General features: G+C 44.8%; 3 protein-coding genes across 3 annotated transcripts; 2 read left to right on the top strand and 1 right to left on the bottom strand.

Moving 5' to 3' along the window:
* Positions 1-1,260: 1,260 nt before the first annotated feature.
* On the top strand, positions 1,261-5,139 carry LOC108161655 (frizzled-4). Its single transcript, XM_017295958.2, has 3 exons — positions 1,261-3,147; positions 3,213-3,466; positions 3,541-5,139. Exons 1-3 carry the CDS (start codon positions 2,102-2,104, stop codon positions 4,464-4,466), a joined length of 2,226 nt encoding a protein of 741 aa, XP_017151447.1. The 5' UTR covers positions 1,261-2,101; the 3' UTR covers positions 4,467-5,139.
* LOC108161671 lies at positions 5,035-6,263 on the bottom strand. Its single transcript, XM_017295978.2, has 2 exons — positions 5,669-6,263; positions 5,035-5,580 (listed from the first exon to the last, which is right to left on the bottom strand). The coding sequence occupies exons 1-2, from the start codon at positions 5,888-5,890 to the stop codon at positions 5,254-5,256; spliced, it is 549 nt and encodes a 182-aa protein (XP_017151467.1). The 5' UTR covers positions 5,891-6,263; the 3' UTR covers positions 5,035-5,253.
* A 57-nt stretch (positions 6,264-6,320) lies between these two features.
* On the top strand, positions 6,321-8,540 carry LOC108161665. Its single transcript, XM_017295964.2, has 3 exons — positions 6,321-6,667; positions 6,725-7,249; positions 7,327-8,540. Exons 1-3 carry the CDS (start codon positions 6,634-6,636, stop codon positions 8,061-8,063), a joined length of 1,296 nt encoding a protein of 431 aa, XP_017151453.1. The 5' UTR covers positions 6,321-6,633; the 3' UTR covers positions 8,064-8,540.
* Positions 8,541-12,522: the final 3,982 nt, after the last annotated feature.

Below are 12,522 nucleotides of genomic sequence, written 5' to 3' on the forward strand. Positions count from 1 at the left end.
AAATAGTTCCACTGGTCGCTACTCTGTTATTTGTTCAGGGGCATTATGTAAGGGATCTATAAAGAAGTCAAATATTATCAAAAAAAGCTCTCACATGCAAAACACGCGCCAAAAATTAAAGCTTTTACGCTTGAAAAGAATTGAAAAAGCTTCAGCAGGTTCCCGCAAAAGTCGGCAGGTGGGGTCTAGTATCGAAATCGCCGCTGCTGCACCAGATCAGTGCTGCCATTTTGGCTTCTTTTAGACAATATCTAGCATTTATTTTAGTACATCCAGAAAATTCTGGCCACCGTGACCTCTGGGGCTGAGATTACTCCACGCTGAGTTTTTTTAAATGATTTAATTTTACTTTAATTTATTTACCATAAGAAATCATTTTTACTCAACTATAATAAAATTCTCTTCATATTTACATTGGTTTGCTTGTTATTTATCTAAGAGTTTACAAGTCAGTTTGAGTTACAGCTCTGATGTACACTTTGGAATACTTCATTACATTAATAAATGTTAAAGGTTCGTGAAAAACAAACTGTTTGAGCCCATTGCATAATTCGCAATTCGAATTCTCTCCCTCTCGTGTTTAGTGCCTTCGAGTATGAGCCCTCAGTGAAATTAATTAATATATTAAATGCCATCTTACGCACAAGATTTGTTACGCAAGTAACTGGACATGTACAGTGTTTAATATATAAATAAAAACACCAAAGGCACAAATTTTCTATATATGTGTTACATTTCTGGCTTATTAGCCACTTTTAGCAGTACGGGCTGCAGCTGATTTCGCATAGCCGATGTGGAGAACAGGGTGATCATTCACGGTATTTTATATACTTTTTGGTATATTTTAACGTCGAAATTGAGTTGCAGCACTAATCATACAGTATGGTTGTGATCAATACGTATACAATACGTATCAATTTCTCTTTGGCGCGTTGAACTGTTTAAATAGACTGCTGACAAGGGGGCTTAAGACTAAGTTCGGCTTCATCATCGGTATACGTTAAAAATGAGACGGTATATTTCTGAGGATCAGACGCTCATGATGCGACGAAAAAATGAGTCGTAATTTTAAATGGCCTATAGAAAGGGGTATGACAACAGACCAAAACAAGGCAAGGAAAATTGCAAGGTTCGTAAATACCTCACCTCGCGTGTGAGGACAAGATGCCTTGTCTCCAAGGGGTGTATTTTACCTTGCATGCGGATGCATTTTCTGGGCCTTTTCGCCTCTTGTCCATACCCTCTTTTTCTTCCATTATGTAGAAAACGTGTAGCAACCGCGTAGTAACCGTGTAGAGTTTATTATTGACTATAGTTTTTTTTGTTTTTTGTTTTGCTTTTTTAATAAATTAAAATAAATTAAAGTCAGCCCACACCGTAGCCTACGGAGAGTTTTGAATGCCAAATATATGAGCATATACATAAACAAACAACGAAAAAGAAAAACGAAAAATTCCAATTCATGAAAATACAGTTGATCTGCTATCAATTAATACCTGCGGAATTTATAAGGAAACATCAGAATAAAGTTGATAGTGGAGTGCACAAAATCATATAAGGAGGAAGCCATATGCAACGGATGACATTTTCTGCTCTAAAAAGATAATCTGCATACGGAATTGTGTGGTGTTGTGCCGTGTGGCTGGCAGGAGGAGGAGAAGGCAGAAACAAGTTTTGGATAACGGCTGCGGGGGGTGGGGGCAACGACAGCGACAGCGGCCCCAGAGGTGGCAGACATCAGCAGAACCAGAGCGCGGCAGCGGCTGGGGCAACGATAACAAGAACGACGCGAAAGGTAGTTAACGACTTGACAAGGGGAGCCGCCGCCGCAACAACAACGAGCAACAACAAACAAGAACAAGAACAAGAATAACAAAAACAACGTTTCGTGGCAGCCGAAAAGAGACGAAAAAGAGGGAGAGAGAGAGACGGCTGCAATGGTCAGGAGCTGAGAAACAAGAAACCGAGAACCGTGAGAGAGGAACAGGTTCTCTGCATCAGCATAAGCAACAGAAGCAGCAGCAGCAGAATTAGGATCTGCATAAGGGGAAACCAGAGATAACATCGATTTGCAGAGGAACAGACAGACGCACGAAACACGATGCCACTGCTCCTCCAACTGTTGATGATGCTCCTCCTGCTATTCCCGATTCCAAATGCCAGGGCCGTACTCTTCGCCAGCAACAGCTCCACCTCCACTGCCAGTGCCAGTTCCAGCTCCCCGCCAGAGATGCCACCCCCCACATTCCGGCAGTGTGAAACCATACGGATTGAGATGTGCCGTGGGATCGGCTACAATGAAACCTCCATGCCCAATCTTGTGGGTCACGAGCTGCAGACGGATGTGGAGTACACGCTGCAGACGTTCGCACCGCTGATCGAGTACGACTGCAGCTCCCAGCTGAAGCTATTCCTGTGCGCCGCCTACGTGCCCATGTGCACGCCCAAGGCGCCGGTGCACGCGATCGGCCCATGCCAGAGTCTGTGCGAGTCGGTGAGGATTCGCTGCCATCCCGTGCTGCAGGGATTCGGCTTCCCCTGGCCGAAGGCTCTCGACTGTGATCGTTTTCCCAGGGAGAACAACCACGAGACCATGTGCATGGAGGGGCCGGGCGAGATGCATTTGCCCATGCAGGAGCATGAGCTCTACGGACCGGTGGCTGGCGGTGGCAGCATCGGCGCTGGCGGAGTGGGAATGGGAGGCGGCAAACTGCCACTGGACTGTTCGGGATTGGGCAAATCCCATCTGTATGTGAAGCTGCCGCGTTCCGGTCGCTGTGCGCCGCTCTGCGAGGCGGATATCCTGTTCACACCCAGCGAGAAGCATATCTCCGAGATCTGGGTCTCCACCTGGGCCTATGCCGCGCTCGGCCTGGCATTTGTGGCCACCCTGTGCCTTCTGGTCGGCGACGACAGCAAGCTGGCCAGCGCCAAGTGGTCGCGCCTGCTCACACCTTCGATCTGGTGCCACAACATGGTCACCATCGGCTGGACCGTACGCTTTATCGTTGGTCGCACGGGCACCGCCTGCGGCACTGATCCCCAGGCGCCCAACGAGTCCCTCCTTAGCGTCGATGGCCTGTCCAATGCGGCCTGTGCGAGTGTCTTCCTGCTGCGCTACTACTTCGGAATGGCTGCCTGTGCCTGGTAAGCATTTCTCCCGTAATTTCCGACTAATCCCCGATTCAATCCCCTGTGATCTCCGCTTGCAGGTGGGCCATCCTCTGTCTGGGCTGGCATCGAGATATACGCCGCCACAGTCCCGATTCCAAGGGGCACGTGGCCATACCGTCCACCTACGGCGGCAGTCCCGTCAGCCAGGCGGCTCAAAGAATGGCTGCCAAGGCGAGTGCCCATCAGAATCTTGCCCAGAACAATTTTGTTTGCTTCGTGGCCTGGGGTCTGCCGGCCTTCCAAACGGCCGCCGTCATAGTGTTCCGTTATGTGGATGCCGACGAATTGCTGGGTAAGATTGAGATGCAGGCGAGACAAACGAAGATTGAATCTAATGTGTGATGCCTGGGTTCCATTCCTTTGCAGGCGCCTGCTTTGTGGGCAACCAGTCGGACAGGGCCCTGCAGGTGCTGGTGGCGACGCCCGTCTTTATCTACTGGATCTTTGGCTCAATGAATCTGATATCCGGCTACCTGGTGCACTGCCGCAACAAGGAGATCCTGCGCAACACCAACTCCCTGAGTCTCCAGCAGCAGCTGCAGCAGTTGAGTGCCCACAGCAGTTCGGGCATCGGGATCTTCCTGTTCATCTACGGGCTGGCCAGTGCCCTGCTGCTGCTGGCGGTCATCTATGAGTTTGCCAACATCGACATTTGGCTGAGTTCGGGGGAGACGAGCACACCGCTGTGGCCCTTCCTGGTGCGCGCCTTCATGGAGCTGATGCTGGGTATTTGCTGCTTTGCCTGGGTCCTCGGTCCCAGCATATCCACCATGTACAAGCGCCAGATATCAATGCGTCCGCAGAAGCAGTCGGCCGCTGCGGCGGCTGCAGCCCAACACCAGCAGCAGCTGCAGATGCACCATTTGGATGGGCAGAGCAGCTCCCGGGGATCGCATGCCGCCTGCAGCAGCACCGTCGTCTCCTATCATTCGGTGCGACCCTCGCACCAGTCGATGGCCAGTGCCCCGCTGCCCAGTCCCTACAAGCACAAGTCCCCCCCACCAGGAGCTGGCTCCATTTCGCTCAATCAAATATCAAACTACTCCCTAGGCCGCAGCAGCAGTTCGCACCATCATCACCACCACCATCAGCCGCAGCAGCACCATCATCGTCACAGTCCCCAGCAACTGCAGCAACCACACCATCATCATCATCATCACCAGCAGCATCAGCAGCAGCAGCACTCTTCCTCCTCCCATCGTCTGTATTATCCAGCTGGTAGCCAGAAGTACAGCCACCACAGCAACTACTATCCCCAAATGCATCGCTATGGGGATGAGACGCTGCTCTGAGATTCCTCATCTAGAAAAGGTTTCAACTAAATTATGATTTGGATATATCAATGGTTATATCAATGCCCCCCACCCATTTAATGGATCCCACTGATTCTGCCTCGTGGATCATTCGTTGAGTGCTAGTCAAAATCAATGCGTTTCGCCTTATCGCAATCCCTATTTGTTGTATGTACTGTGTATATGTCTCTTAATGACGATCCTTTATTCCTGTTCCTATTCCTTCCCTTGGCGTTGTACTTAATTCTTAACCATTCTTGCCGTTCTTTTGTTTTGTTTTTTTTTCGTGGAGAAACAACGCAGCAACCAAATACTGTGATACGCATGTTCATGTCCTCAAAAGCAGAGGCCCCGAGACTTTGCTGTGTCCTCCTCCTCCCTCCCTCCCTCTCCCTCTCCCTCGCTCGCTCGAGCCACGCCACAAATCGAACCGAACACCGAACGAACCGAAAGTGTACTTAATGGGAACGCAATCGTATTAATGTGTAATGCTAGCATTAATTCCTAAACTGTATTCAGTGTGCCATTAGCTTTAAGGGGAATACAATACAAATATACATACAATATATTCGATATATTCGTATACTAACGATGGTTTTTTTCCGTAGTAATTATACTTCTTTTATTATATGTAACTTATTTGCTAGCGAATAAAGTGTGTCGAAAAGTTGAATATCATCGCGTTTTGGTTTTACCATTTTGTAAAAAGGAGTATCAAAATCTCTCTCTCTCACTCTTTCTCTCTCTGAACCCTTTTCCACCTGATGAGCGAGCGAGCGAGCACCTACTATTGCCGGCCCTGCTGCTGGGGTTGGGGGACATCTGACGGCGGCGCCCCCTCGCTGCGTGCTGGGGCACACAGCACGATGGTCTCGTTGCGATTCATGTTGTTGTGATTGTTGTTCTGCGAGCGCTGGGGCTGCCAATTGTTGTCAAGGTCCTCGTCGAGTTGTATTTTGGCCCTTTGGTAGTTCTCCATTTCGGTGGCATACTTGGCGCTGGTGATGCCCAGCAAGGAGGCCAGGCCACCGCCCACATAGTCGATGCCGGCTAAGAATTTATTTCCCACGCGGCTGGCCTTGTAGCGTAGGCGCGGCCCCAACGCCATTTCGCGCTGCAAAGGCAACAAAACACATGAGAAATGAGTCACGTTAGTCGGAGGGTGGCAACATATAGAGGATTAGAGCAATAGAATGACGCACCTCGTCCAACTGGACATTGTAGCACTTATCGGGGACGTCCGCCTCTGTCTCGCTATCGCTGGATGAGGAGAGCTCCTCCATGACTCCGTCGCTGAAGTACAGCATGCGTCGATTCGATTGCAGTTCAAGGGCGGAGACATTATCGGTCTCGCTGATGCCGCCACCACCGCCGCCGCCGCCGCCGCTTCCGGCGCTGAAGCCATTTGCTGAAGCCACCGACATTCTAATATTTAATCCTTATTCTAGTCCCAAAGTCACTTAAAACAGTTGATGATGATAGTGATGAATACTTAGTGCTTTGAATGTCGCGCACGGAGTGAGTTTTTGTGTGTGATGTCCGTTTGGATTTGAACACGGGGGCGACAGCCGCTGGTTTTGGTCATGAAAACACGTTAAAGTCGCTTCACCAAATACAGCGAGGGGGGAAATGATGTCCTTGGGTTCGGGGCCGGCGACTCACAATCGCCTTGCATCGCGTGCCGTAGAACATTCTCAGTGGTTTGCAAATCAATAAAATAAATGCCGCTCTCTACTGCTGCTGCTTCTTCTTCCCTGTTGGTGGCTGGCCTCCTCCCACCCCTTACACACAAACAAATCAACAGTAAGGCAGTGTGACCAAGGGCTGTGAAGCGTTAAAATACCGCTTGACCAGCGCGTACAATAAACATAGTATCAGCTAGAAATCTCCTACAAATACAATGAATAACAACAATTTCGTATACAACTCGTGGGCCAAAAAATAAGCATGCAACAAGTATCCAAACATTCTATATTTCGCAATTAGTTAATTTGATTTTCTGATAGCAGCGGACCCATCCATTTTGTTTTTCATACTGCGTCGAGGCGATGCTGCGCCCTGGTTACACCAAGCAGCTGATTTCTGTCTTGTTCTTCACCCCCCATTTTAGTCTACAAAAAAAAAAAACAATTGCTTCCGTTGTGGGGCAGCAAAGTTGCGTCCAATTATGGAGTCGCCTACATTTTATCAAGTAGCCAAGGGTAGCGTATTCAAACCGAATCCCATCAAGTGCCGTCATTGAAGGTCTGCCTCATTAGATTTTCAGGTCACAGGCATCTCGAGGAGTGGACGCGTACGCAAAAAGTCGTCGAAACTGTTAGACTTCGAATCACCGGAGGAGGTTGAGAAGAAGGCAAGACGCGGCCAGGGAAGGCCGCCAGCCCGGTATCCAGGTCGAGGGCGCCCACCGAACGCCCTGAGGGAACGCGAGGCAGAACTGGAGCGGGTACTCGAGAGTGAAATGCTCTTTGATGATCACAATCTATCCGATACAGAATTACACATACCCGCCCCGACAATGGGCATCGTGCTGATGAACTCCGACGACGAGCTGGACAACCTGGTGCAGGATCTGGTCGACAGCGTCGAAGCTGAGGCCAGCAATAACGATTCCACCATGCGCCAGAGTCTCTACATGCGCGAGAAGACCAACAATCGCAAGATACTCAAGGCTGGCAAAGTGGTCACCGGGAAGCCGTATCGCAAGGACAAGGGCAAGACGCGTTACACAGCCTACAGCCTGTGGGCGCGAGAGATTCGCAAGCGGGACTTCCAGGATCTGGGTAAGTGCTCAAAGCCTTATTGGGGGGCATTGAAGTAAATAAATCCTCCGAATCAAACTTTTGTATGTATCCCTTAGACTTTTCCAATGCCGCCAGACGACTAAGCGAGCTGTGGGCGAATGTTTCGAACAGGGAGAAGATTGCCTGGCGACGGAAGGCAAAGGTCCAGTCCACAAAGGCCCGGGCACGCGAGAAGAACGGTCTTCCGCCCCTGCCCACAGCCAACAATGGGAGCACTGTCGCCCCAGAGGCGCCAGTTCCCGAGGGGAACTTCGTAAACCGTGCAACGACAAGCCGCACCAGGAAACTGGCCGCCGATCGACTGGAGTCAGCGACTACTGCGCCATCAACTCCGACATCGACAGCGACAGTGACTAGTGGACCGAGGCGCAACACAACCCGCAGCTGCAGAGGCCGTCTGCCATCGGCTACCATAAGATCTTCGCCAGGGAAAAAGCCACCGGCATTGCTGCACTCGCCGTCGGACACAGAGCTGTCGCCGGGAACGGGCACGGAGAGCCAGCGCGAATATCAGCTGCCGTCGGAGAAATCCAATATCGGGGCCATCGACGCAGCGGCCCACTTAAAGCTGCTCGGCGAGAGCCTCACGGTGATCGGGGAGCGTCTCAAGAAGCACAACGGACACGTGGCCCTCTCGGGCAGCCTCTCCGTGCTGCTGGACAGCCTGCTCTGCTCCATGGGACCGCTCCTCTGCATGACCACGCAGATACCGGGCCTGGAGAACAAGCCTCAGCTGCGTAACAATCTGGCCAACACGCTGGACAACATTGCATACGTGATGCCAGGACTCTGAATGCAACACAAAAGCACACACACACAATACACACAGTACACTTCCAGCCAACCAATCTTCCACATGGCCAACAGAGCGACAAGAATGGAAGCGGGGAGATCTGTATCATCATGGACTGAGCTTCGAGGGAGTGGCAAACGGCAAAGTGTACACATATTTATGTAAATTAAGTATTAGGTGATTATTTTAGGCTACAACGATTAAAGTGGAATATGTCATGGAATTCTCTCCTCCTTCGCTTCTCTTAATGCCTCCTAATGCCCCTTACTACGCGAAGGGAATATTCCAGATTAAATCCAATCCCAACAAAAAATGTAGTGGAAAACCTTCCCAAACATTTGATACTCGATAGAACATCTCATAGAACAAAGAAAGTGTATCTAAGTTATATTTGATTGCTTCTTCAGATTCGGTGTGCTAAGCAGATTGGACTGCGATCCTTGATAACCTCAATAAATCAATTTGTCCTAATTTGAAGAACGAATGGCTTAATATTTAATGATCTAATACAGAGGGCACCCCTTTTTCTAGCTGGTATCGGCTTTCGGAAAAAATGTGAGCACCGCTAGTACACATTCCAGAATATAGACATATGTACCTATATTTATTGCATAAAAAACGAGTTGAGTCGAATTTGAAAATATAAAATATAATTTCAAAGTATAGATGAAACAGTAGAGTGCAACATAATTTTCGACTACTTTCATCTCATACAGATGCATATACTCATAACCTGGGGATCATCTTCCCATAGAAACCTCTGTAGATCTCAACACTTTGGCATCAGCAGACGACCGACCACATGCTCTTGTTTTGCCTGCATCTCGTTATTACACACACCCAGAATCAGTATTCCAGGATTTACTGCGCAGGTTTATATAAAATAGGCTTGGATATGAAAGACTTCAATAAAATAGTAAAGGAGAGGAATCTCTGCACCTAAGAGATATGTATATCCATAGGTAGAATGGACAGAATTCAATTGATAGATGGGATGTCATAAAATAGAATATTTTAGGATATTATGGAAGACTTTTAATAGTTTTTTTAATGGCGGAACGGGATATAGTAGCAAATAATATATATTCTGTAGACACAAAACAGCATCATTATTTGGAGTGTGTAATGTGTCAGCCTATGCTTTTAACCTGCAGGCCCATAAACTTATTGTCCAGCCACATAGCCGACACCTCAGCCAAACTTATGTCCAAATATCCCCTCATATACACCCCAATCCCCAACTCAAATGACATTTCCCAACTCCTGAAACAAATCCCCCAATCCAATCCAACAGACCACTCTCTTCTACTAATTCTTCTCCCCAAAAACCTAAATAGCCTTAATAGAAGACATACGACGCATAATATACACTTTCCCTACTCCCTCGCCCCTCAAAGAACGTCAACATTTAATATTTAACATTTAATAAGAATCAAAAATATTAATTATTCAATAAAAATCAAGAATAATAATTATTCAATAAAAAACAAGAATAATAATTATAATAATAATTATTCAATAAAAATCAAAAATAATAATTAATCAATAAAATTCAAGCATAATAATTGTATTAATAATTATTCAATAAAAATAAAAATAATAAATATTCAATAAAAATCAAGAATAATTATTATACAATAAAAATCAATAACAAAATCAATAAAAATCAAGAAGTGTGGATACCAAATTTGGTCACTCTAGCCTTAATAGTCTCTGCGATTTGTGGATGCCCCAGATTTTCGTCCTTTGCGAAGGCGGAAGGGGGTGTGTCGAAATTTTGAAACTAACTTGTCAAGCTCCGATATAACAGGAGTGTGGATACCAAATTTGGTTGATCTAGCTCTTATAGTCTCTGAGATCCTTGAACTCACATTTTGAAATAGGCAAAGCCCACAATGAAACCTGTGTGTTAGAGAAAGACAGAGCGAGAGAAAATTAGATTGTTTCCTTGATTCTGGCTATAATAATAATACGATCTGGTTCAGATTTTACATTCTAGAAGATATAGTCATCCTCTACGATTCGGCGTTTACTGTTTTCTCGTATCTTTGAAATTGTGGATGCCACAGATTTTCGCCTTTTGTGCGGCGGTAGTGGGCGGTGCAAAGTCTTGAAATATACTTTTAACAGTGACATATCACAGAAGTCCGGATATAAAATGTGGTTGCTCTAGCTCTTGTAGTCTTTGAGCACTAGGCACTGATAGGAACGGACAGACAGACGGACGGACAGACGGACAGACAGACAGGGCTCATTGGCTCGGCTATTGATGCTGATCAAGAATATATATACTTTATGGGGTCGGAAACGATTCCTTCTGGACGTTACACACATCCATTTTCTCATTTTGAGTAACGGGTATATATATATATAAATATATAACCAAAACTGTAAATATCCTTCCCACCATCTCTGTACATATGTACATAATCTGAATGATTCACCCAGTGAGCTTAAGGCCTCAGTAGCTATAGCTCCATCTCATGTCAATATTTAACTTTAACTATTTATTATCATTCTATAATAATACTTATAATATTCTGTAAACGCAAAACAGCATCATCATTTGGAGTGTGGGATGTCTTTATTCGCCAGGCCCATATACTTGAATCAATTTTCTACATATGTAAATGGCTAATTTTAAGTACTCTATTTTATTTGATTATGTGTAAAATAAGGTTTAAACAAAAAAGGTGAAAGCATAAAACGTATGTGAGCATAAAATGATACGACATTTAAACACTTGTTTATATTTCCTTTAATTAATATTACACTTATGTTTTCCAAGTTGATTTGAAACATTACTAATGAATTTTCTCTGATTGACATGATTTAGACCTATTTATGCATTTGATTAGTTTCCTGTATATCTCGATCCCGACACCTCTTCTTGGTATCTGTAAGAGCACCAAAAACTGCAAAATTTCGATGCGATATCTTTAAAACAGAGACAAACAGAGACTGACTAGTTTCTTCATTAATTTGAGCCTGGGATGACACAAATTTCTTCAATTCAGTAATCTCCTTTTTCCCAGGCTATGCAGATTGTAGTATGGAATTTTAGGGCAACTTTTGCGATACAAATCGCTCCACGAAGAGAGGATATTCCAAGACATACTCCAGCAAATTGCGAGCAGCCAAGGCCAACCAAAGTCCAAAGAGTAACGTTTATTATACATATATGGATTGTTTTGTTATTGCCAATAAAATAGCCAATTTACAAATATTAAATTGTCAAAATTTCATTATTCAGCCCAAAGCTATTATGCTATTATTTTATGCTCATCAGCTGGTTTTTGGATGCCGTGTGTGTCCGGGCTTCACATCTATCAAAAAATCCCACTATTCTCCTGGGATGAATCTTGTATATCTCATGGTACATTTTAACAATTTCATCAATCTATTAAATTTCATTTTCAAAAGTATATTTAAGAAGAAAGGGTATAGAAACTTCCATACGCAGGTTTTTTTAATTTTCGCTCACAAATCGTTTTTACGGGTATCATTTATTCCAATAGATTGCACTTAAATCCTTTTCGATCATTCACTTTCAAACAATTTCTTTTTGGCGCGCCACTCGTATCCAGTCGATAACCGAACTTGACGCGGCTCTCTTTGAACCGGTTGAAAGCCACATTCCATACACAATATTGCGGGCAACACTTATTTTCATACCCTAGGCAAAAGGATATTATAGAATTGCGGAAATGTTTGTTATTCCAGTCTCTAATTAATGCAGAAACTAGTCAGTCTCTGTTTTAAAGCTATAACAACGATATTTTAAAGATTATTGTCTTCTTACAGAGACCAAGAATATCTATCGGGATCGGAATATACATATGTATTTACAAGGCACTGATCATATGCATGAATATGTCTAAAACATATCAATTTAAGAAAAGGTCTTTATTAATTACGTTTTATCTTCATATTAAATTAACGAAATAGGGTATACAAAGCCCTATACTACGGCTAACTCGCAGCATGTTTTCAAATACCAGCGACTGTTTTTTTTTAACTATTTTGTTTAAACCTTGTTTTAGTCAAAATAAAATAAAAGCAAGCATTTAGAATAAGCCAGTTCAGTAGAAAATTGATTCGTCAATCGTATATAACTATATGGGCATGGCTGAAAATTCTAGCTAGCTAGTAATATTTAACGGAATATAAAAATTGAACGACAATCCTCTTTCGCTTTTTCTTACCATTTTCGATATAACCTTTTTTACGCAAAATGCAATAAAAGCCAGTATTTAAAATAAGCACACATCAATTAGAAAATAGGTTAATTAATTGGATAAAATAATGTAGGCATGGCTAAATGTTCTTTCTAGCTAATAATATTCGACGGAATATCAAAATCGAGGAATATGTATAGTAGAACTTAAGTTCGTCAGTATATTTATGGTAAATTTTTAAAATATGATGGTATATTTTGGTATATTTCTGAGGCTCGGAC

Source organism: Drosophila miranda, chromosome XL (genome assembly GCF_003369915.1).
Source record: "Drosophila miranda strain MSH22 chromosome XL, D.miranda_PacBio2.1, whole genome shotgun sequence".
Lineage (NCBI taxonomy): Eukaryota > Metazoa > Arthropoda > Insecta > Diptera > Drosophilidae > Drosophila > Drosophila miranda.

Coding starts and splice junctions, on each gene's coding strand:
- LOC108161655 (XM_017295958.2), top strand. CDS start 2,102: ATGCCACTGCTCCTCCAACTGTTGATGATGCTCCTCCTGCTATTCCCG. Junction 3,148..3,212: donor GGAATGGCTGCCTGTGCCTG/GTAAGCATTTCT, acceptor CTCCGCTTGCAG/GTGGGCCATCCTCTGTCTGG. Junction 3,467..3,540: donor GGATGCCGACGAATTGCTGG/GTAAGATTGAGA, acceptor ATTCCTTTGCAG/GCGCCTGCTTTGTGGGCAAC.
- LOC108161671 (XM_017295978.2), bottom strand. CDS start 5,890: ATGTCGGTGGCTTCAGCAAATGGCTTCAGCGCCGGAAGCGGCGGCGGC. Junction 5,581..5,668: donor ACAATGTCCAGTTGGACGAG/GTGCGTCATTCT, acceptor TTGCCTTTGCAG/CGCGAAATGGCGTTGGGGCC.
- LOC108161665 (XM_017295964.2), top strand. CDS start 6,634: ATGGAGTCGCCTACATTTTATCAAGTAGCCAAGG. Junction 6,668..6,724: donor ATTTTATCAAGTAGCCAAGG/GTAGCGTATTCA, acceptor CTGCCTCATTAG/ATTTTCAGGTCACAGGCATC. Junction 7,250..7,326: donor GCGGGACTTCCAGGATCTGG/GTAAGTGCTCAA, acceptor TGTATCCCTTAG/ACTTTTCCAATGCCGCCAGA.